This window comes from Bos mutus, chromosome 11 (assembly GCF_027580195.1).
Source record: "Bos mutus isolate GX-2022 chromosome 11, NWIPB_WYAK_1.1, whole genome shotgun sequence".
NCBI classification, from domain to species: domain Eukaryota; kingdom Metazoa; phylum Chordata; class Mammalia; order Artiodactyla; family Bovidae; genus Bos; species Bos mutus.
In genome coordinates, this window is record NC_091627.1 from 95,297,707 (window position 1) to 95,322,275 (window position 24,569).

At 52.8% G+C, this 24,569-nt stretch overlaps 1 protein-coding gene across 1 annotated transcript; it reads right to left on the reverse strand.

The window, feature by feature from the left end:
- Positions 1-1,295: 1,295 nt before the first annotated feature.
- On the reverse strand, positions 1,296-15,940 carry FBXO41 (F-box protein 41). The gene is given in 13 exon segments (XM_070380171.1): positions 1,296-5,092; positions 5,216-5,331; positions 6,610-6,768; positions 6,925-7,043; positions 10,348-10,443; positions 10,621-10,773; positions 10,895-11,010; positions 11,243-11,289; positions 11,292-11,483; positions 12,180-12,538; positions 12,797-12,870; positions 13,352-13,577; positions 14,974-15,940. Coding segments are annotated over 13 exon segments (2,589 nt in total). The 5' UTR covers positions 15,846-15,940; the 3' UTR covers positions 1,296-5,032.
- Between the last annotated feature and the right edge of the window lie 8,629 nt (positions 15,941-24,569).

Genomic DNA, 24,569 nt, shown 5'->3' on the forward strand with positions numbered 1-24,569 from the left:
GAGGTTGAGGAGTCTTGAAGCAATGTTTCTAAAGTCTTGTGACTTCTTAGAAGGGCGTCCATTGAGGAGGTGGCTGAAGGAGCCACCTGGTCTTAATTCAGCCACTAATGGTCCTGAGGGGGTCCCTTCTGCTTTCTGCTAACCAGTGAAAGTTAAAAATGGCCGGCACAGATAAAATAAGCATTCTAACTGCCTCCTCCTCTATGCTAGTCCTCAGAGTTGGCCTGCAGTTAACTAATTAATAGAAAGCTTCTGCTCCCTGAATCTGGGAAGTGGTTTTTTTTTGTTTTTTTTTTTTGATCTGAATTTCAACCACTCCGAGTTTGATGAACTCAAAAGTAGATTAAGGTGGTGGTAGGTCCACACATTGGAGTCTGGCATCCCTCCTAACTTGATGGTCTTTAAGTAAATTTTTTCCAGTTGTTCTACCTGTATGATGATAATAGCTGGCTCAGAGTTGTGGGGATGTGTTCAGCTACTTGTTTGATGTTAGAGCCACACAGTTTTAAGCCTAAACACCTATTTTCTGATTTTCATTTTAAGACCTGAGGAATCAAATCAGTAGGGGAACCCCATTTTGTCAAATGGAATGTTGAGCCAGACCATGATGGGAAACTTGGTCTCTGTCAGGCGAAAGTCGGATTGGCTGGCCGGAGCCCTCTCTGGTGCCCAAGCCAGTGAGGGGATGGGCAGGTGCGTGCTGTTCCTGCTGGGCTTGCCCTTAAAGATGGCTTCTCCTGGCTGAGAGTCAGAAATGACCCCTCAAGGCTCTACCTGCAGACACTGAAAGCTCTGGGGGGGGCAGTAACACGCATGGTCTTCCTCCAGCGACGCCTACCCTCCTGAGACAGGTCTTCGTAATACTTCAGTTCGCCTCATTGACGTCATTCAGATCATCCACCTCCTTGCTAATCAGTGCATTTCAGCTACAGGAAGGTTTGGTGACAGACTGGCAAATGTGGCCACCTACCATTTACTTTCCTGAGGCAGATATTATTCCAGTTTCACCATCTTTTATTGGATACAAAGCCACAAATTCAGATGCCCATTGGAGTCCTTTTAAATACATACGCTCGGGTACATTCAGCAAAGGGCATCTATGGGCGATGTGGAGCAAAGTGCTGGGATGGTGGTGCCTGGGTGGGGCAGAAAAGTGGGGCCAGGGGAGGCCCCCTGGGGGCTGGAGGTACAGGCACCACTTCAGAAACAAAACCAAAAGTTGCTGTCCACCCCTCTGCCTGATGTGTTTGGGGTGAGGAAAGCTCCCCTCTCAGCTCAGGCCCACTGCACCTGGCTGTTTAGGGAAGGCATGGCATGGGGGCCAGCTGTGGAGGTCCCCGCCAGCAGGGTTATGCGAGCCAGGCCTACTGGGGCCAGCCACAAGGCGAGCCTGACCCTGAGCGCTAGGCCTTTGCCAGGGCAGAGCTGAGGCCGGGGCCCCTGCCAGCAGTGGCAGGCGAGGCTTGGACTTGCAGCGGGGAAGCCTGCCTGATTGTCGGGGCAGTCTTGGGACTGGCCAGGGTCCCAAGGGGTTGGGGTCAGACTAGGAGCTGGTTGCCTTAGTTGGCCCTGGTATTCTGATCTTTATCCAATCCTAACTAAACCTTATCCTCAGGCAAGGCTGCAGATGAACACACTTGTCCAGGAATATATATACACACACACACACGTTACACAGCAGTATATACAGAAACGGGGCCTGGGAAAAGGCTGGGTGAGAGAGCACAGCCACCAGTAGGGAGAAGTGCCCTGGGGAAGGGAAGCTCCACTCCTCAGGGACTGATGGGTTGGGACAGATCCTAAAGCATGAGTTAACTCCTCCAGGGGCTGGGCCTGTACCCAGTCCCCAGCTTGTTTTCACCCCAAGCCCACCAGGAATTGGGTCTTTGGCACCAGTAGTCACTCTGGAAAGATCTTCGGCTTAGCACCCGAGAGGGACTAGGCATGGGCGGCTCCCCACCCACAGCCCAGAGGACCGGAGGGCCAGGGGCCATGCAGAACCCAGAGACAAAGCATGGAGTCATGCCTTGCAGCAGCAGGACTTGGGAAGGAGGCCGCCTTCCCTCCCCAAGCCCCACCCCAGCAATTCTTGAAGGACTGGCTCAAACTCCACTCTGCCTTGTAAAAGCAGCCAGGTGGTCTCCTGGCCAGTAAAAGCCATGGTTCTGGGCGGCCCACTTTGTCTCCCTCAGGGACCCAGATACATCATCTCCTTTGTTCTCTGCCAGTGCTGTGGGCAGGCAGCCTGAATAAAGCATGATGTCCTTAGGACAAACACCCCAAGTCTCCCAGGCACTGGGCTGGCAGGAGGTGGTAAGGACACCGAGTGGCCATCACCCATGGGGCCTCTACACCAGCTGGGTCCCCTGGAGCAGGGCCTGCCTTGGTTTGCTCTCCCAGATATTCCTCTGTTTTGCATCTCATCAGATGTGATATATGGAAGAGGACTCCCCTTTGGGTGAGTGAAAGATGAGGTCCCCCCCAACTCAGGGCTCATCCCCCTGAGGAGAGGCAAAACTACCATCAAGCTGGTAAGGACCTGTGGAAGCCTGCACACCCAGCAGGTCCTCAGGGCAGACATCCAGGCTGGGGCACACAAGCCTATCAGTCCCAGGTGTGCAGTGGGACACACTACGACCCATCTGGGCAGGGGCTTGGACCTACGCACTATGCATCCCTCACACTCAGCTGGAAAACAAAGGATGGGGGACTCGGTGGGTTTCTGGAAACAGCCCAACTCACGGAGAGGAAAACTTCCCACCAACAGGTGAGGGGTGTCCTGTTCACCCGGCTGCCCCCCGTGCTGGTGATACTCAGCGCTGCTGATCAGAAGGGACTTAACCATCAGGCCTTTCAGCACCACCTTCCTCTCACTCGAGCTCGCTGCCCGTGCGCCCTCACCTTTCCCAGAACTGATGGCAGGCATTCCACCAGACATCTTCCCAGGGAGATTACCCAAAGCCTTGTATTCAGGGATGGAGGCTTCCTCGGACAGAAAAAGCCCCTCAGTAGACAGGCTCAGGCCAAGCAAGGCATCCCTTTGTGCTTTGTCCGGGAGACACATGGAGGGCACCTCCAGTCCTGGGGTCACAGGAAGCAGGGGCTGTGGCGGGTGCAGCTGGTAAAGCGGAACACACACCCAGGGCAGCCAGGCCAAGTGGACCTCCACCTCCCTTCCGGTCCCAGAACAGAGGAAAGTTGTGCTTCTCCTTCATGATTCCTGGGGACAGAACTGGGAGGTTAGAGTCAACAGAACCAGGTGCTCTGGGGTGGGGATGCCACACAGCCAAGGCTTCGTGCAGGACTAGATGGAGATACCGACATGCTACCCTTGGCATTTGGAGTCTTCAAAGGATAGGGCCAGAACAAGTCACAGGAAGAAAACAACAGAAAGAGCAAGACACGGCTGTGTGGGGAGCCAGGAGAGCTGGATACACTTCTGAGCCTGTGAAGGTCCCAGCTCTGGAGGCCTTGTTGCAGGGAAACCCAGGGTGGGTCTTGATGTCCTGATGCCAGGTTGCAGCAGAAAAGTTGGATTCCCGGAAAGGACTGGGAAACTAGAGAAGCCCGGCCCCAGCCAGAACCTAATGTTTAGGGCCGAGAGCCCATCTTACAGCAAGAGAGAAGGAAACCCTAAGATGAAACCAGATTAACGTTTGAAAGAACTTTCCAAATGGAGGTTGGCAGGACCCACGGCCTTTGTGCCACTGTGGGAGGGCTAAGAGGAGGAACTCGGAAGACCTGAGTCTTTAGAGCCATAGTGCCAGGACCTGACCCTTTGGGAACCATGCAAGGGTCAGTGAGAGCCTCCATTTGCACTCTAAGCCAGTGATCCTGGTTCAGACCCCAGCACTGCCCCAGGCAGAAGACCCCCCAACACAGCCCTCAGCCCATGGACCACTGGAGACTGAAGAGGGGGGACAAGTCTGATGTTGGGGCTCCTTTTTGGGCCCCAAAGGTGTGGCTCCCCACCAAGGCCACATCTTCCAGCAAGGTAGCCGGACAAGGAAGCAAACTAAACCACCCCTCTTCCAGCCTCCTCCAGGCCCCAGCAGAGGGCAGCCAAATGATTCCCTCTCACATGACCTTGGGGACCCAAAGGCCATCAGATTCCTGTCCAAGCACCCAGATTAGAAGTATACTCCTTGAGGACAGGAACTGCTTCTCACTGCTGACAGCATTTCCCAGAGCTGGGACCTGGCCCCTCCAGAGGCTCGGGATTGGTAGAAGGTATAGAAACATGCGCCTTGTAGCTCTGAATTTAGTTCTGGTGTGTCATGGGATATGTGGTGGCTGGGAGGAGTCTTGTCTTCTCTACAGCAGTAAAAACTCAAAGTTTTCTCACCCTGGCAATATCCACCCTTGGGAGGCGTGGCCTGGATGTCTCGGGGAGAAGTTCTGAATAGATGTCTTGCCCTTCCAAGCCGACCCCACTACCTCACTGAACTCCCTACTTCCCACTTTCAGCTGAGCACATCCCCAAGACCCCTAGGGTTATCCCTGGAGATTATGGACCCAGAGCCCTGGCAGGCTGCCTGAAGGGGATGCCCCGCAGAGGGCTGGGACTGAGCAGGGGGAAGAGAAGAGCCTCTGGGCCCAGTCTGAGCTGCCTGTTGGAGCAACCCCTCTGGTCTGGGGCCTGACAGAGGCTCCCGACCAGGAGGCTGGGCCTCACAAAGGGGAGGCCTGCCCCAACAGCTTGAGCAGCCAAGGAGCCACTGGTGGTTACTGCAGATCCTCAGGGTGATGACACCGAGTGCTGGTGGAGACTCAGCTCTTTGCTGGCTGTGCCTAGAGGGCTGCTCCGGATGGGGGTGGGGTGGAGGTGGGGGACAGCTGTCCAAGCCCCTGCCCTGGAGAGGGCCTGAGTCCTGCTGTCCCAGCAGGAGGACAAGAGACTGACAACCTCTCTCCCAGACACCAGGGATAACACCAAGCCTCCAAAAGTCTAGTCCAGATCAGGGTCCCTCTGGAGGTCCAAAGAGCGCGGCTGGCGTGGGGCTGGCAGGGGCCCTGCCGCCCCCAACCCGGGTTAGCAGCCTTCCACCTTGATGTGCAGGATCTTAGAGAAGCCGGGCCTCCGCCGTAGGGCCTGCGGACCAAACCTGAGTTAGTTCCCCTCAGGGCAGACAGGCAGAGCCCTCCCTTCAAACACCCAGGTCACAGTCCCAGCCGCAGAGTGCCCTGGGGGTCTCGTTCAGAGCCAGCTGCTCACCTGGAGCTTTGTTACCATGTCCTCAAACAGCTTCTGGGCCTCAGGACTGCTGGGCTCTTTGAAATAATCGGCAATCCCAATCTGAACCACAATGGACTTGAGGTTCCGGCAGATACCTAGGAAAAGATAAGTGAGGTGGGGCCCATGTCTGACCTGGGCAAGAGGCCTGTCTTCTCTCCTCTTACCAATCAATGAAATCAGAACACTGAGGGACAACCGCGTGCTAAGCACTGGGAGCAGATCCACGCTGCTCCGGGCACCCCTGGACAAGGAGAGAAAGAGCGTGAGGTTTCAGAGCACAGGTTGTGGTGGACTCTGGGAGGACGAGTGGATGACAGCCAGTTGTGCAGGGGTTCCAGCAACTTCGCTGGCAGAGGGGACCGTTGTGCTATGGTCTGGGCATGTGGAGATGAATTACAGGAACAGAGTAGCTGAGGTGCAGCTGCTGGGTCTCGGCCCAGCCAGAGTACTGGAGGAGTGGAGGCAGGGAGCAGATCAGTTGGGAGCAGAGGGCTTAAGGGACTGGATGTTGCCATGAAGTCAGGGGAGGAGGAGCGAGAAGGTCAAGAGGCTGAGAGGATTCTAGAAGTTAAGATTTTGGAGGCCAAGCAGTTAGTTCTGATGGTCAGCCCAGGGCAGGGCCATGAGATTGAAGGGGAGGGAAGAAGAAGATCCTGGCGATGATAAGAAAGTCAAGGAACCTGCAGTGCTCAGGATATGGGGTCCTGCCAGGGGCCAAATAGTCCCCGATGAGGGACTCACTTGGGTATGTGCAGCTCAAGCTGGGTACCTGCATCCTTAATGAAGGTGAAGGAATCACAGGGAGGGAGTGGGGGCTGGAGGGAGGTAGGGGCCAGCAGAGGCATGCTGAAGGCTTCACCCTGAGAATTGTCCTGGGGGGCTAACACACATTATCTCATTAATCTTCCCACCCATTCAGCTTAGAATTCCACTTAAAAGATGGGGATACAGACTCAAGAGAAGTACAGTAACTTGCCCAAAGTCACACAGCCAATAAGCAGTAAAGACAGAATGGACATGTAGGTCAGTAAGTTCCAGAACCCGTCTGTTCAGCCTTGCCCTTTGCTGGAGGCTCACGTCGGGGTAGATGGTGGATGATACTGAAGAGCCCATGTCTCCAGCATGGAAAGAGCACAGGGCAACACATGTCCATTTGGCTGAACTAAACCATTCGGGTCAGACGCTGGCAGGCCTTCAGTGCCACCCTGGCCTCAGAAGGCACCGGTGGCAAAGCCAGGGCTAGAACCCTGCTCACCCTGACCCCAGTGTTGGTGTTTGCTGACCAGGATCAAGAGGGAGTTGGCTGCGCGACCTGCTGACAAGACATGGTAAGAGTTGACAGTGGTGCCCCACCCCTGCTCCCCATCACTCACTGTTGAAATGCAGCAGGGCCTTGGGGGTTACGGGGGTGGCTGTGAGCACAAGCATCTCCAGGCCCTTCAGGCCTTCCCGGCAGACCTCAGCCGCCACCTCCTGGGTGATCTCCGACACGTGGTCCAACTCCAGCACCTGCAGCCGCATGCAGTTCCTTGCTAGGAAGAGGGAAGGAGAGGGGAGGGCCTGCTGACAAACACCCAGGTCACTTCCTGCTGCCACCCACACCATCGCCCGAACCCCGCTAGGATTTCAGTGCTGCACCCATGCCTGCTTCCCATCACCCCCTATGCCAGTCCCATGGAGAGACTCACCGAGTGATGCCAGGCCCTGCACCCCACAGCCGGCACCCCCGACCCCCAGAGCCCGGAGGTGGGGCCAACAGCGACCGATCATCTGTAGGCAGCGGTTACTGAATCGCATGGGCTGCTGGCTGGAGAATGGGGTGGAGGGAGGGTCGTCAGGGAGCCCCTGGCTGCATGCTATCCTAAGCCCGCTCCTCGGTCAAGACCCACCCCACAAGGTGAGGGCCCCACCAACCACCCAACTGTTCAAGTCAGAAACCTGGGATCTTCCCTGACTCCTCCTCCTTCACTTCCTGCCAAGACCTGCAGATTCTGATTCCTCAACAACTCGTGAACCCACAGCTCAGACCACAATCAACATTCATCTGATTATGCAGCTAGTCTCCCTGCCAGTTCATCCAGTGGCTGCCGAGAGCCACTGACTCCCACATTCTCTCAGTCAGTCAACAAAATGCTTCTCAAGTCCTGTCATGACTAAGAACAACAGAGCTGGGCCAGAATTCACCTGCAATGTGGGAGACCTGGGTTCGATCCGTGGGTTGGGAAGATCCCCTGGAGAAGGGAACAGCTACCCACTCCAGTATTCTGGCCTGGAGAATTCCATGGACTGTATAGTCAGTCCGTGGGGTCGCAAAGAGTCGGACATGACTGAGCAACTTTCACTCACTAACTGGGGATAGAGTGGTGACATAAACACATGGACCCTGCCTCCAAGAGGTACGCAGTGTAGGGGAAGACAGAGAACATTCCCAGTCTGGTATAATCCCATTTGTTAAGAATCAATGCAAATAAATAGAGGAAAACAACAGAATGGGAAAGACTAGAGATCTCTTCAAGAAAATCAGAGATACCAAAGCAAGATTTCATGCAAAGATGGGCTCAATAAAGGACAGAAATGGTATGGACCTAACAGAAGCAGAAGATATTAAGAAGAGGTGGCAAGAATACACAGAAGAACTGTACAAAAAAGATGTTCACGACCCAGATAGTCACGATGGTGTGATCACTGACCCAGAGCCAGACATCCTGGAATGTGAAGTCAAGTGGGCCTTAGAAAGCATCGCTACGAACAAAGCTAGTGGAGGTGGTGGAATTCCAGTTGAGCTGTTCCAGGTCCTGAAAGATGATGCTGTGAAAGTGCTGCACTCAATATGCCAGCGAATGTGGAAAACTCAGCAGTGGCCACAGGACTGGAAAAGGTCAGTTTTCATTCCAATCCCAAAGAAAGACAATGCCAAAGAATGCTCAAACTACCGCACAATTGCACTCATCTCACATGCTAGTAAAGTAATGCTCAAAATTCTCCAAGCCAGGCTTCAGCAATATGTGAACTGTAAACTTCCTGATGTTCAAGCTGGTTTTAGAAAAGGCAGAGGAACCAGGGATCAAATTGCCAACATCTGCTGCATTATGGAAAAAGCAAGAGAGTTCCAGAAAAACATCTACTTCTGCTTTATTGACTATGCCAAAGCCTTTGACTGTGTGGATCACAGTAAACTGTGGAAAATTCTGAAAGAGATGGGAATACCAGACCACATGATCTGCCTCTTGAGAAATTTGTATGCAGGTCAGGAAGCAACAGTTAGAACTGGACATGGAACAATAGACTGGTTCCAAATAGGAAAGGGAGTATGTCAAGGCTGTATATTGTCACCCTGTTTATTTAACTTATATGCAGAGTACATCATGAGAAACGCTGGGCTGGAAGAAACACAAGCTGGAATCAAGACTGCCGGGAGAAACATCAATAACCTCAGATATGCAGATGACACCGCCCTTATGGCAGAAAGTGAAGAGGAACTAAAAAGCCTCTTGATGAAGGTGAAAGTGGAGAGTGAAAAAGTTGGCTTAAAGCTCAACATTCAGAAAACGAAGATCATGGCATCTGGTCCCATCACTTCATGGGAAATAGATGGGGAAACAGTGGAAACAGTGTCAGACTTTATTTTTCTGGGCTCCAAAATCACTGCAGATGGTGACTGCAGCCATGAAATTAAAAGACGCTTACTCCTTGGAAGGAAAGTTATGACCAACCTAGATAGCATATTGAAAAGCAGAGACATTACTTTGCCAAAAAGGTTCGTCTAGTCAGGGCTATGGTTTTTCCAGTGGTCATGTATGGATGTGAGAGTTGGACTGTGAAGAAGGCTGAGCGCCGAAGAATTGATGCTTTTGAACTGTGGTGTTGGAGAAGACTCTTGAGAGTCCCTTGGACTGCAAGGAGATCCAACCAGTCCATTCTAAAGGAGATCAGCTCTGGGATTTCTTTGGAAGGAATGATGCTAAGGCTGAAACTCCAGTACTTTGGGCACCTCATGCAAAGAGCTGACTCATTGGAAAAGACTCTGATGCTGGGAGGGATTGGGGCAGGAGGAGAAGGGGACGACAGAGGATGAGATGGCTGGATGGCATCACTGACTCGATGGACATGAGTCTGAGTGAACTCCAGGAGTTGGTGATGGACAGGGAGGCCTGGCGTGCTGCGATTCATGGGGTTGCAAAGAATCGGACACGACTGAGCGACTGATCTGATCTGATCTGATGGTCCCCCAATGGCTTCCCAGTGCTTTCCAGATAAAATGCAAAAATCTAAATCTCTTAGGCAAGACCTGACCTTGGCCCAGCCTTCCTTTCCACACTCACTGCTCGTTGGGCCCTGCCCACCACTCACAGCAAACCTGCTACTTCCCTGAACACTTCATCACTAACAATCCCCAGCAGCTGCCACGCACTCGGTACCAGGGACACAGAAATGGACATTCACAGCCTCTGCCCCAAGAAACATGAGTCTGGTGTAGACTGAAACATAGAGAAATTATTGTAAAATTGACTAGTTAGGGGCTAGGACAAGGTGCAAGAGGAATGGAGACAGGGGAGCAGTAACAAACTCTGAGTGTTAGTGATGGGATATTGGGGACCCGTGAGGTGGTGTCATGAAGAGACAGTCTTGCAGGGCACGAGCAGGGAATGAAAAAGCCTGGTAGTTTGAGAATTCCAAGTAGAGCGATGAATGATCTCATACCATGGATTCTCTGAAAACCAGCTCTTTTGTGTATTATACACTGACCTCCCTAACTGCCTTTCACGTGTCAAACAAAGCTGGCCATCAGGCCAGCGTTTCTGAACACTCTGTGGGCTCTGCAGCCTTTAGGCACACATCTCGTCTGAGCCAGCTGCAGGCTTAATAAGATCCACAGATCCTTGATACCACTTTTACTCTGCAGTTGAGAAACTCAGGCACGACCGGGTAGCCCAAAGTCACACTGCCCGCAAGCCAGGCCATGATCCCACGTCTGATTCTGAAGCCTAAAGATAGACTGATGAATGTGAATCTGTCACCCCAAACAGCACATGGAATGGGCCCAGATCTGCTGGGTCCTCAGCCCCACTCGGGGCCCAGCCCTGCCCATCCCCACCGCGGCCTCGGCTCACCAGGGGTGAAGTGGTGCCACCTGGAGGGAGACGATCTCTCTGCAGCCTGCGCCCAGGGCCCAGATGACCTCATGGCCCACTGGGTCTGTGGCACTTCTGTTGAAAAGACAAAAGCTGGGGCCACCCATTCTGGAGGCCTCTGCTCCTTTCCTTTGGGCCTCAGAGCTCTTGGGTCCTTCTGCCCCAGAGCCCTGCGGGGAGGGGGGAGGTATGTGTATGCAGAGCCTGGGGATTCCTCTGGCCAAGGCCTCGCCTCTAGCAGTGGGGACCCACCTGTAGGTGACGGCCTGCAGGGCGCGGCAGTAGCAGCTAGCCAGCCACAGCGAACGGTCAGTGAGGATGTTGGGGCAGTGGGAGATGCGCAGGATCAACAGATTTCCTCCCGCTGCCTTCAGCAGAGACTCCAGGCCTGCCTCCAAGCAGCCCCTGGGGACGGCCAAGAAGTCAGGGCACTGTCTGCAGCCAGATCCTCCTCCAGAAGCACCCTGACTTCACTCTAGGTCCGCAGCCCAGGAGCAGTGCCCCCACCCCCACCCCATGGCCTCACCGGGTACTCCGGGCATACTCCTCTTTGCTCTCCTTCTTGCCTCGCTGCCGGGGCTTCAGGTTCTGCAGTGTCAGCGAGTGGGCCTGGGTGCACCACTGAGCCAGCATTGCCAGAAACTGCAGGAAGAGAGGAGTTATCTGGGCATAATGGGATGTGAGTCTGGTTGGCAGGAGATGAACCAGCTCCAGGATAGGAGGCCTCAGGAGAACATTTCAGGGAGCCAGGTTGAAACTGGGGTGTGGTAAGCGTTGCAAGGACAAGACCTTGCAGGGCTAGACTCTGCCAGGGAAAAGATGGGGTCACAGCAAGGGTGACTGGGAGAGCAGGACAGCAGAGAGGTACAGGCACCTTGGAACAGACGCGGGCGTTCTCGAGCAGCACCCGGGTCCAGACGGCGGGTGGCGGGCCACGAAGCGCCAGTCCCGGCAGACCTCGGCGGCGTGTAGCAGAGTGCGCGTGTCCAGGTAGGTAAAGATGCAGAACAGGGCAGCTCGCATCTTGAGGATCTCCGGGCTGATGACCTCATTGGAGCGGGAGGGGCTGCCCCTCTCAGCTCGCCGACCCCGCCCACTGCCTCCCTCGGGGCGGGCTGCACAATACCACAGGGTCAGAGGTCAGTGTGGGGGTTACACAGATGGGGAGCTGGGGTAGGGCCGGAACTGCAGGAGGAATGGGCATGACAGAACCATGCTGGGGGACCAGAAACTGGGGAGGAGGGACAAAGGGCCTCTGCTTCCCCCTCCACTGCATTAGCCCCCTCCCTAATTTTGCAAATTAGAAAAAGGTGGCCCTTCCTCAAGTGAACTTTCTTTTTAAGGTCGTGTATCATGACACTGTGCAAAGTCATCCCCTAGAGGAGGCAACTGAGCGATTGGAGGAGGGAAAAGGTTTGGATAGAAACCGTGCATCTGTGAACAGAAGGCAGGTGAGGTTGCCCAGAGCAGTCACCAGGCACAGCCGTGCACCCTGACCTGAGCTTTCTGCCCCCGGACCCACCCACATACACATGTGGCCCTGTATGGATATGGGAGAGGACTTGCCCCACTGGCCCCTGGCTTCACTTTGAACTCCCAACTCCTCTCCTATGAATGTCACATGAATGGATACCTGTGTCCCAGCAGCTCCTGCCCTAAGCCTGCAGGGCCCTGTACATGTGGGAAGTCTGGGGCAAGGGGAGAGGCGGTGCAGGAGCCCAGGAGATTTACTGCCTCAGCCCTGCGTGCCCTGAGAGCAGTCAGCACCAAGGAAAACCCAGTCTCTTAGTACCCACCCCCTCAGGACTCACCAGAGAGGCGGCAGCTGCTCACCGGCCCAGCCATAGCAGGCCCGGGGCGGGGGACCTCCGAGGGGCCCTCAGCCTCTGACTCGGTGGTTCGGGAGCCCACGTCGGAGACGTCACCTTCCTCCCCTTCTGTGCTGTGTCGACGGGGTCTGCGCTGCCAGTTCTGGATGGCCTGGCGCCGCAGTCCAGAGCTGCGAGGGGGCTGGGCCCGCTCCGAGCCACCATTGGCAGCCTGGACCCGCGTGCCTAAGCCCCCGGGGCCGCTGTCCTCGGGGGCCCCCTCTTCTGGCCGGGGCAACTCCAGACTGTCACTGTCATAACAACCTGAGCTCTGAGATGCAGCTGGGATGCGACTGGAGGCCCTGGGGTGGGGGGTGGACCAGACGGTGAGGAGCAAAGGGTCCTAGGCCTGCCCAAACTCTCCATACCACCTGCCACTGGCCAAGGGCAATCCACCCACCCTACTGTCCAAAAGTCCCCTCTGAGTGTGGAAAGGCAGACAGAGGTGACCCAAGGACGATGAGGGAGGAGGAGAAGCCAAGCCCCAGAAGGGCCAGCAGAGCAGTGGATCTTTCTAGGGGAGGGTGGGCTGTGCGGGACGGGCCAGGCCCGTGGCTTACCCTGTGCTGGGAGAGGAGCCATGCCGGGACACTGCATACGTGCTAGGCATGGCCGGGCCCGCGTGGTGTTCTCGCTGTGGGCCCCCAGAGAGGGAAGGAAAGGCAGGAGGCAGAGGGGGCCAGAGGATGAGAAGGAGCGGGAGAAACAGGGTACAAGATGGAGATAAGAGATGGGGGAGAAGAGAGAGAAAAAGAAAAACAGTTGGGAGAGGTGGACAAGTAGACAGACAGACAGCCTGGAGAAGCAGGCTCACCAGCCCCCTCCCTGTACCCACCACGCACCCCAGACCCCGGCTTGTGGCTCCTGGGTCTCATTTGCAGAGATGGGCAGAGGTGAGCCCCTGCCTGAGGCCTGGGGTTGCTGGATGGTATCTCACTACAGCCTCAGGGAGGGGCTCCCCTATTCCTGGACCCCTACTTCAGGCCTGCAGTCTGCTCATGGGGAAGAGCCAAAGAAGGAAGCATGGAGTATCAGAGGGAGATTCAGGCATGTGTGAGGCAAGGTGGTAGGGGTCAGCTGGGCAGGCAAAGGAGGGAAGGCAGGTGGGCACTCACCATCCTGCCTGGGGCCCGGGTACTGGGCCCAGCACCAGCTCCCCCACCTCCGCGGCCCAGGCTGGCACTGGGCGTGCTGCCACAGCTGCTGCTGATGACCTGCAGCTGCCGCTCAGCCCGGTCAGCCCGCTCGAGGAGCTCCTCGATGAACTGCTGCAGCCGCAGCTTGGCACTGGCCTCCCGCGCCGCCGTCTCCTTCAGGAACTGGTCGATCTGCACCACCTCCCTGGGCCCAGAGCAGTCTCTTACCCGAGTGCCCTGGCCTGGCTGCCCACCCACCCGCTGGAGGAGACCCAGAACAGCAGGGAAAGACAAGGGCATGCTGGCCACAGTGTCTGCTCGTGGTCACATGGGTACACGCAGAGCACACCCAGGAACACTGCCCACACAACAGCACTTACAGAAATGCAAGTATACACCCCTAGTCATACGTTCACACCCCACCAACCCAGACCCAAGCACACAAGCAGACACTCCTGCTCCCCACAGAAGTACTCACAGGCACGTTCAGTCACACACAGCCACCTCCTCCCTCCAGAAGCCCACACACAGCCAAGAAGCCAGCCCCGCACACTCATGTACACATATTCATGTAACGTTCATCCACAGGCATGCACAGGCTGAGGCACAGTCCTACCAACACATTCAAACACACACACACATTTTCAGAAATGTTCTCAGATGCAGAAAAGCACACTTATAGTTGCACCAACCTCCAGGAGTTGCACAGATACACAGCATACTTAAAAGAGTCATTTGAGTATTTACTCTCACATGCATTCATAGTCATTCATGCATCTATTCAACATGTATGGGCACCTTCTAGGTGTTGGGGCTACAGCAGTGAACAAAGCAGGAAAAAAATCTCTGCCCCCATGGGGCTTATCACGATGGGGACAAATAACATCTATGTACTTCATGAGTCTACATTTGAAGACCAGAGGAATGAGGAGAAACCCAGCAAAGGCTGAGAGGAAGCCAATAGAAAGAGATGGAAATTCCAGGAGAGTGTCTTAGAAGCCAAGTTAAAAGATATGTTTCAAGGATCAGCTGTATCAAATGGCTGCCAAGGGGCCAAATAAGAAGACGACTTGGCCTTTGTAACATGAAGGTCATTGATGACACGGAGAATAACGATGGAGGTGGACACCTGATCAGAGTGGGTTCAAGACAGAAAGTGGGGAAAGAAATCGAAGACAAGGAGAAAAAATATTTTCAAGTTTTTCTCTGAGGAGGAGAGAAAAGAATGATACAATAGATAGGAAAAAACCTGAGGAGGGAAAGGGAAAGGAGAGAACTGAGCCTTGTCTTTGGGTCGGCAGAAGAGAAGAGTCTGGTGTCACAATCAGGAAACAGCCTTGTCAAGGAGCAAAGAGATGGACGAGAAAGATTCACACACACGAACGCGGTCACACTGTCATGGTCTCAGGGTCCTAAACACACACCTTCATGCCACTCTTGGCCCCACGCGCACCACCAATACATGCCCGTGGCCACAGAGCCGCGTAATTCGGCCGCACCCACAGCCACACTCACGATGGTGGCGGGAACACAGTGATGCCATCACCGACTCTGGTACGTTCGCGGACACACCCACCCACGGGGCCCCGTGGGCCACTCACTGCTGCTTGCGGCTCAGCTCCTGTTCTTTGTGCACCAGGTCCTGCTTGAGCGAGGCCAGCAGCTCCACACTCACGTCCACCTGGCGCGAGAGCTCGGAGGCGCGCTCCTCCAGCTCCTCCTTCTCACGCCCCAGCCGCGCGCTCTCCTGCCGTGCAGTCTCCAGCTCCGCCGCCTTTCGCTCCAGCTCGGCCTGCAGCCGGCCCACCTGGCCCGCGATCTTCTGCTCCACCTCCTCGCTCAGCCGCTCCAGCCGTCGGTCCACCTCCAGCTTCTCCAGCGCCCGGATCTTGAGGCGGGCCAGGCCCTCTTCGTAGGCCACGTCGGCGGGCGAGGGAGACGCGGGCGAGGCGGACGCGGGCCCGGGGCAGGGGCCAGGGCCAGGCCCGGGCGGCGGCGTCGAGCACGCCGAGGAGGCCACGGACTTGCGGGCGAACAGCTCCCCCAGCGGGATCTCGATCTCGCGGAGTGCGTAGCGCGCGGCGGGCACGAGGCCCGGCTCCGCCAGCTCCTCGCAAGGCAGGCCGGCCGGCACCAGGTCGCCAGGAAAGTGGGCGAGGGGCGCGTGGTGGTGATGGTGGTGCAGCAGGTGTGGCGCCGCGGACGACTGCCCGACTGCCTGCTCCTTGCCCTGAAAGGAAGTGCTCTCGAAGACCTCGCGCCGGGCGCCCGGCACGGCCAGCAGGGCGGCGGGCTCGGGCGCCAGCGGGAAGGCCGCCGCGGCGCCGTCGCAGATGCTGTTGGTCTTGGAGAGAATGTAGAGCGTCTCGTACGTGTGGCTGTACTCCAGGTGCGCGCGCAGCGACGACAGGCTCCGGAAGCGCTTGTGCTCCCCGCAGCGCGGGCAGCGGTAGGGCAGGTCCAGCGAGGCCATGGCCCCGCTGCCCCCGTGGCGCCCGGGCTCCACCGCGGCCGCCCTGGAGGTCAGCCGGGCGCGCTCATGGGGGGACGCGGGCGAGCCCCCCTGAGGGGTTGGGCAGGCTCAGGGCGCTGGCAGCCAGGGGCAAGGAGGCTAGAAGAGAGGGAAGCAAGCCTTAGGAGGGTGGTATCCCTCCCCACCTCCAACCCGTATTCCCCACCCTTGACGAAACTGACTTCCCCAGAAAACATGTGCCCACAAGAGAGGGGCAAGGGGAGACCAATGGCCAGACCTCCCAGAGGAGACTGGCCTGCTCCAGTACCTGCGTGAGGGCTGTGCATGTATGAGAGTGAGAAAGAATGAGAATCCTCTAAGGAGGGAGGGGGGGACAGCATTAGTTTTATTTATAATAGTAACAACCTGGACATAACCGAAGTGCCCATCACTAGTAGAATGGATAAATCGTGTTATATTCATAATGGGATGTTACCCAGCAATAAGAAGGAACTGTTGGTACATGGAACATGGATGAAGCCATTTAATATCATGCTGCATGACAGAAGCCAGACTGGAGTGCATACTGTTGGTTCCATACACATGGAGAACAGACTAAACTGATGAGGACAGAAGTCAGAACAGAGGTCACCTCTGGGACCCATGTGGACTAGAAAGGGGCAGGAGGCAACTTTATGTGATGCTGAAAATGTTCTTTATCTTGATATGAGTAGTGGCTATACAGGTATATACATAAAGTTACACAGTGTATGCACACGTACATTTAAGTTTAGTGTACTGTATGTACCAGCTGTATGTTATATCTCAAAAAAATGCTTATTTCCATGTCTTGCAACCACACTCATCAAACCAGCTGGACTACTGGTACCATGCTGCAGTGACCAAGAAGTCACCTCACTTAATGATACCGATGTGTGCATGTCACTCTTTCTGTTCCTGCTTCTGTCCCACTGTCTCTCATCCCTGCTCTGCCCTTTGCTCCAAGGGCCATGATATTTGTCTTCTCCAGGTTCCTTCTGGCACAAGTCACCGCCCTTCCTGGCACCCCACTCCTGGCCACCCTCAGCTCCTGCTGTCTGTCCTGCCTCGGCTCTCGCTTCTGGTCGCCCTTCCCCTGCCTCGTGGGCTCTCTACCCTGTAACTGGCCTTCAATAACCTCGGGTGTCACTGTGCCCTTCCAAGTCACAGGCCATCTGCTAATCAGACAACGTAGTTGTCATCAAGGGTCTTCACCTACTTGGTCCCTTGGATGATGTCACTGACCGCTCCATGTTGGCAAGCTGCCATGCAGCTGCCCTGTTTGGGCTCTCCAACCTCTTCTTCTAGCTGTCTTCCTAACCGTCCTGTCTTCTGATGGGAGGTGTGCCTTCACGCCCCATTTGCCTCTATCTGGTTCACTCCCACAGTCTGGCTCACTCATATCTTTAAGCCTTTACTTTCAGCTCCACCTCTCCATCCTGACCTACTCTTAAGTTCCATTTGCCTTCTGGCTTTACACCTGGGTGTATGGATGGATGCCTGTTCTCTATGCCAGCCCAGCACCCAGTCCTCATCCTGGCAACAGCACCCTGCCTTGACATTGGGTAACCATCCTTTCTTCCCCACTTTCTCAGTCCATGTGGTCTGAGTGGGAGCCAATGGTTCCCCCAGGGGTCAGAATGTGATAGAGGCCTGGCCAATCAGAGTCCTGAGATGGGCACAGATCACCTAACTTGAGTCAATGAGTCATTTCTTGAGGACTTCTCTGGCATTACTGGGGAAAGCGTCCTCTTTGGGCTCAGGTTTCTAAGCGCAGGGGCGGGCCAAGCTGTGAGGGCCATCTTTGTCTCCTTTGGGAGGAACCACCTGGGAATGAAGCCAATACAGAGGTAGAACTGAGACGGAGAGAGAGCGATTCCTCACAGTTTGAGGTCCTGGTCTGTTCAGTTAGGTGAGCCAGTCGATTCCCTTTTCTGCTTTAGCCAGTCTGTACCAGGAAAAAGTCCAAACTCAGAAATTAGATTCAGAAGTCAAAGTTTTTTGAAAGAAGGAATTGGCTGAACTAAACAGGATGGTACCACGTCCCCTGTCTGCTACACAGCAGCAAAGCAGTGGCTAAACTCTCCCGCTGCCTCTAGAGGTGAGCTAGAACTTTAGGGGACCTGGAGGAAAATGTCCAACAAGAAAGAGATACTTTGGCCGAAAGGGGCTCATCTGAAAGCAGGAAAGGAAGAAAATGCTGCTTTGCCCAGAGAGGCCCTTTCTGCCTGAGGCCAGTAATTCAATAGGGCTGAGAGATAATTAAGAGCCAGTTCTCTGCTGCTAGCTAAAGTCACCTCAAGCAAAGACAGACAGGCTGGAAACACAGAGGGAGACAAACCTGGAGCCTGACAGGCTCTTGACTCCTCAGGCCCTCTTGAACTCCTCCCAGCTCAACAGAGGCCACCGTGGCTTCCATTACAAGCAGGCTTCCAGTGGGTTGCAGCTTGAGGGAGAAGGGGCAGAGAGCTCTGCCTCTCACCACAGACTAGGAGAGTCTGCACTGCCCTGCGGCAGAACCCTACTAGAGCCACAGAACCATGGGCTCCTGGGACAAGCAGAGCACCAAGATCTGTTGCTAAGAGACAACTCCTCCTCCTCCCCCAACACCATCACCAGGGACTTGATTCAAGAATTATAACTTTCAATGAGGTCTCTGGTTTGGTTAATAGCTCTGGGGATGGCTGAATGCAGACTGACTGAGAGCTTTCTAATGATTAAAGGGATAGTATTGCCAGGAAACCCCCACAAACCTGGAAAACAAAGGCCAGGGATTACTCAACCCCTGAAGTGTTCCTGCCCCCAAATTTGTACCAATGGGAGGTGACCCCTCAAAGCCCCTTGTGCACGTGGCCACAAAGCATGAAGGATAACGGAGGCTCTCAAGACAGCAGAAGCAGAGCAGCTGCTAGTGGGCCAGTCACCTTGTCCACACTGACTGGTCAAGCTTGTGGTCCAGGCTATGGACCTGTGATCCCGGAGTGTTCTCCCTCCCGTCCCCTGTTCAACTGGAAAGGCTTTGCTCTTTCAGCTGTCGGACTTTTCCTCCATTGTTGTAGTTTGTCCATAAATTGAAAGACCAGGAGCAGCTAGCCCAATACCATAAGAGATGAGACTTGCATTGGGGCTGGACGTAGTAAGTGGGAGAGAACTTGGAGCCTCTCCTTCCGGAGATGGGACAAGTGTGTTTTAAGTTTTGTGAGGGCTAATTGCATGATGATAAAACAGAAAAGTTTTAAATTATATGAGAAGGGGGATCTGTTTAGATCTTGGACAGAGGTGGAAGGGAATGGAGATTTGTTGGTTTTGCTGCTCAACTCCAGTCCCCCTTGATAGGTGCACACCCCAGTTTTCCCTTGGAGAACCATTCCCTCCTCTCTCAGTCAATGTTGTTCAGCTGACCTCACCCCCCGGCTCCATGAGCTTTTCCAGGGGAGCTCATATGACCTTGGCCTTTTCATCAGTCACAGCTGTCACTTGGTCTTGGGCAAGTTTCCTAGGCCAGGCCAATACAGCTCCTCCAGGATCTGTGCAAAACCGGCAGGATGTGAGGCTGGAGCTGCCGGTGGCCCTTTCTGCCCTCTCTTTGGGCAAGGTGAAGAAAAAGACTCCTTATGACCCCCCTGAGCCACTGAGCCAGATGTGCCGAAACCTTTAACCCAGGACTTGTCAATTGCGTGAGGCAGCAAAAATTTTTTTGTGGATTAAACAATTTGAATTGGTTGCCAGGAATGAGGCTCTAGAATAACACCATGACCCACAGTGTCAAAAGACTAACCTTGGACTTCCCCTGACATACTCCCCAGCATCCTTGTTTCCCTCAACAGTGCCAGCCACAGCCCTGGCCATCTCAATTCTGCTCCCTGCTAACCATCAAGACTGGCTGACTTTTCCTTTGAATGCTCTCAACACAACTGTTCTCTTGTGCTTCATGCTCCCCCCACACCTGGAAGTCCCCGAGGTCCAGTCTTGGGTCTCACAGCTCTCTAGCATCCTCTGTAAGGTACCACCAAATGCCTCTGATATGAGATAACTCCTGTTCACCATCCTTCAGTGGTGCCCATCGTCTGTCAACTGCAGCCAAATTCCACAGCTTCATGCTTTGGCTTCGATGTAGTCTTGCCAGTTTGAAAAATGGCCTGGCTATTTCACTTGCATTTTTGGGGACTACTAATGGCTGGACTTTTTTTTCACAATTTATCAGTCATTTATATCTCTTTGGTAACTTGACTATGTACTAGTTTGCTCATTTTTGTACTGAAGTTTCATCTTTGCTTATTGATTTGCAAAGGCTTTTTATAATATTGATCTTTTGTCATTTATGTACTGCAAATATTTTTCTCATGTGTTGATTGGCTTTTACTTTTGTTTATAATCTTTATTGACATGCTAAAGCTTTAAAGTTGCATCAGTAAAATCTTTAGGATTTCTCATTTTGTTGTCATTCTTAGGAAGTCCATCCCTACCCAAGGATTATATTATGTTTTCTTTTGGTAATTTGTGGTCTCCCTTTTTTTTCAGTCGCTCAGTCATGTCCGACTCTTTGCAACCCCATGGACTATAGCCTGCCACGCTCCTCTGTCCATGGAATTCTCCAGGCAAGAATCTTTTGTGGATAGCCATTCCCTTCTCCAGGGGATCTTCCTGACCCAGGAATCAAAGCTGGGTCTCCTGCATTGCAGGCAGATTCTTTACCATCTGAGGCACCAGGGAAGCCCCTGGTCTTTTTAAGTCCAGAACGTTTTTAAAATTAAGGGCTTTAAACAAACCACCATAATACTATAAACACAATGACTGGTAGCATTCAAATACTTCAGGATCTGTGGTTTCCTTTCATGCAAAGGAGTTTTCATCCATCTAGAAATTCTTGATATGCATAGTGAGACAGGGATTAAAAAACTTTTTGTTATGGACATTTTCACACGTATCCCAAAATAAAGAGACTATGATGATAACTGATGTACTCATCATGTAGCTTCAGAAATTATCAGCTCATGGCCAGTTTTGTTCATCTGTACACTGTTCTCTGACTTCACACCTCCTCCATCTCCACCACTGGATAATTTTGAGCAAATACAAGTTATTGTATTAGTTCATCTAAAAGTACCTTAGTATGTATAAAACAACTTAAACCTTCTTTTAAAAACTAAATGTTAGTCACTTATTATCACAATATTATTGTCTTTTTAGGTCTATTAAAACTCAAAAAAGTAGCCTTGAGAGGTAATCCAAAAGATGGTTCTCTGAAAAAACCAACAAAGTAAATATTCCTCTGGCAAATCTATTCCCAGAGAAAAGGAAGGGAAACAAGTGCTATAGCAAAAAAAAGGATATAAACGCTGACACAGAGGAGATTTTTTTTAATTACTGAAATGCTACCAGGTACAACTCCTGGCCCAAATTTATGAAAATCTGGATTAACTGAATACTTTTCTAGGAAAATATAAATGATCAAAATTGACTCAGGAAGAAATTTTAAAAACCTGGCTAGACTAATGGTTATAGATAAAACTGCAGAAGTTGGCAAAGTGATCAGGGATATATTATAAGGAGAATGTGGTTCACACACACACATAACTGTTCAGGAACAGGGTTATTCTTCACACCCGTTCAGTCCAGTGTCTGAGCACCTGTGTTTGCCTGTCTGTCCCAGCTAAGTGCTGGCCCTTCCTGTGGGGGAATCTGACCTACACAGCACCTTGCTAGCCAGGCTTCTTGAAGATCAGGGTAATCCTGGGGGCACAGGCCTGAGTGTGGAGGTGCAAGCTAGAGGAAGAACAGGAATCTGGAATCCATGGTCCTCACCTGAGGCCCGCCCACCCCACAGTTTCCCTCCATCTCCTGGAGCTGAGAAATGACTAAAAATCATTCTTAGAAATATTTCTGCCTAGATTTTACCCACCTCCTCAGCATAAACATGAAGCTTTGCCTAAACACAAGCAAGATGATGGAGGGAGGAGGGGAGAGAAGAGCAAAACAGAAATGTGGTCCATTCAGATTCTACCACAATCCTATACTGTGATCCCCTGGACATATTCCTTTGTGTTCTAGTCTCCCCAAACCAGCAACCTCTACAGACCTAAGACCTGCCTCCTTTTTCAGCCTGGTCCCGTCTCTTCACCATCCTCAGGACCTGTTATCTCCTTCCCCCATCTCAAATGTCTATCTCAAGTCTACTTTTAAGTCCAGTGCAAGGTTCTCTTTGAGTAGAAGACTCAATCAGTGGTATTAGCATTTTTTTTTAATGGCTTTCCAGTGTGTGTTTCATCTCCTCAAAGAAGACCAACCATCTCAAAATGTGTCTTCTTTGGCTCTTGCCCACTGTCACATTTTCACACGTTGACTCTGCCAGAAACACTGATAATCTTGCATTTTCATGGCTTCCACTACCACGTGGTCACTGACAGTTCCTGCAGTGAGCATTATTATTTTTATCTGCTTGGCAAGTCTTCTTCATCTTCTGTTAATAGCAACATCTCATCTTCTTTTGGGTGAGGTTCCCCTTCCTACCCCATGCTGGAGTTCTGACAGGGCTGCCAGTCCTAGTAGGGTGGTCCCGGACCTGACCAGTCATAGTACCTGATCTTGGTCATGATGATTCCTCAGGCTGAGCCCCTGAACCCTTCTCTGGGAATTTATATGAAAGACTAAAGAGATCTCCTTTAGTCTTATATGAAAGACTAAATTCTCTCTGGGATCACATCCTAAGGATGATGACGCTATCTATGGCCCTGTGCAACTTCCACCTATAACAAGAAGAAAACTCATGTATGGTGGGGAAAAAATGTGGCAACACTCAGAGGGAAGTCGAGTCCAGAGTTAGAGTCCTCACCCATTTTTGAGAACCTGTGTACAGTTATGCCCAAGACCCACTCATCCCTCTTTTTTTCCAGTTATATGCATTAGTACATATCCTTTTTTGCTTAAAATAATTTGGGTTGGGTTAGATTTCTGTCACTTGCAATCAAAAGTCTTAACTAATACTCGTATAAATCTTTATCTCTAACCTAGAATTCTCTCCTAAACACCATTCCAACATGAATTAATTCAACATTCATTTACTGAGTACCTACCATGAACCACACCAGGTGCTATGCTGGGCATGTTGAGGACCCACAAACCTACAAGATCCAAAAAAAAAAAGAAAAAGAAACCTACAAGATCCAATCCTTGCCTTCAAGTAGCCTGTAATCTGGGACAGACTAAGGCATTGGACGGTGCAGTCATGAGATAAAGGCTATGTAGGAGACCGGCACAGAAGAAGTAGAAGTTCCTCTACACTAAGCTTCAGGAGTTTGGGGGTTGGGGAACCCTTGGGAGGAAAATGTAAGCTCCACAAGAGTAGAGACATTATCTTTCTCGATCCCTGCTATTTTCCCAGCACTGAACAATAGTGCCCACTAAGTGCTCAGGAAGTGTTTATGGAATAAAGGAAAGGCGTGTGAGCATGCTCAGTTGTGCCCAACTCTGCGATCCCATGGACTGTAGCCTCCTAGTCTCTCTTCTGTCTGTGGGATTTTCCAGGCAAGAATACTGGAGTGGGTTGCCATTTCCTCCTCCAGGGGATCCTCCCGACCCAGGGATTGAACCTGTGTCTCCAGCATCTCCTCCACTGGCAGGCAGATTCTTTACCACTGAGCCAGCTGGGAAGCCCAAAGGGAAGGCAAAGGCTTAACTAGATGTAGTTGAGAGAACGGCCTACAGAGGGCCAGGGTCAGGAAGAAGAAGGCTCTAGGAACACAACACAGAAACTGTTAGCCAAGGCAGGAGAAGTGTAGATTGTGAGAAGGCTGGATCTGGGAGCAATTTAGAAGGCTTGGTGACAGAATGACTGTGGTGGGTATGAAAGGCGGGAGTCAAGGGTCAGGCTCAGGTTTGGGGTTTGAGGATCTACGTAGATGGGGATGAGGCTCAGTAAAGAGGGAAAATGAGTCCGGGCCAGTTCATGGGGGAGACAGTGAGTTCAGTTATAGATTCCATGAGTTTGAGGTTCCAGTGGACCTTAGAAATATTTGATACATAGTTTTCAATATGGAGCTGAAAATATAGTTTTGACAATTTAAGCTTAAAAACAAAAGTGGATGAACAGGACCAGGGAGAGGGTTAGAGAGAGGACAGCAGAGAGGAAAAGGTGGATCCTCAGAGAGGCAGAGGAGGCAGAAGAGCCGAGAAGTTCCTAAGAACCAACAGCAGAAATGGGAATTCTGGCAGGAAACCTTAGCAGGGAGAGGATGTCATGGATGGAAGGAGTACTGCTGCTGCTAAGTCACTTCAGTCGTGTCCAACTCTGTGGGACCCCATAGATGGCAGCCCACCAGGCTCTCCCATCCCTGGGATTCTCCAGGCAAGAACACTGGAATGGGTTGCCATTTCCTTCTCCAATGCATGAAAGTGAAAAGCAAAAGTGAAGTCACTCAGTCATGTCCGACCCTCAGCGACCCCATGGACTGCAGCCCACCAGGCTCCTCCGCCCATGGGATTTTCCAGGCAATAGTGCTGGAGTGGGGTGTCGTTGCCTTCTCCTAACATCTACTGCTGCTGCTGCTGCTGCTGCTAAGTCGCTTCAGTCGAGTCCGACTCTGTGCGACCCCATAGACGGCAGCCCACCAGGCTCCCCGTCCCTGGGATTCTCCAGGCAAGCACACTGGAGTGGGCTGCCATTTCCATCTCCAATGCATGAAAGTGAAAAGTGAAAGTGAAGTCGCT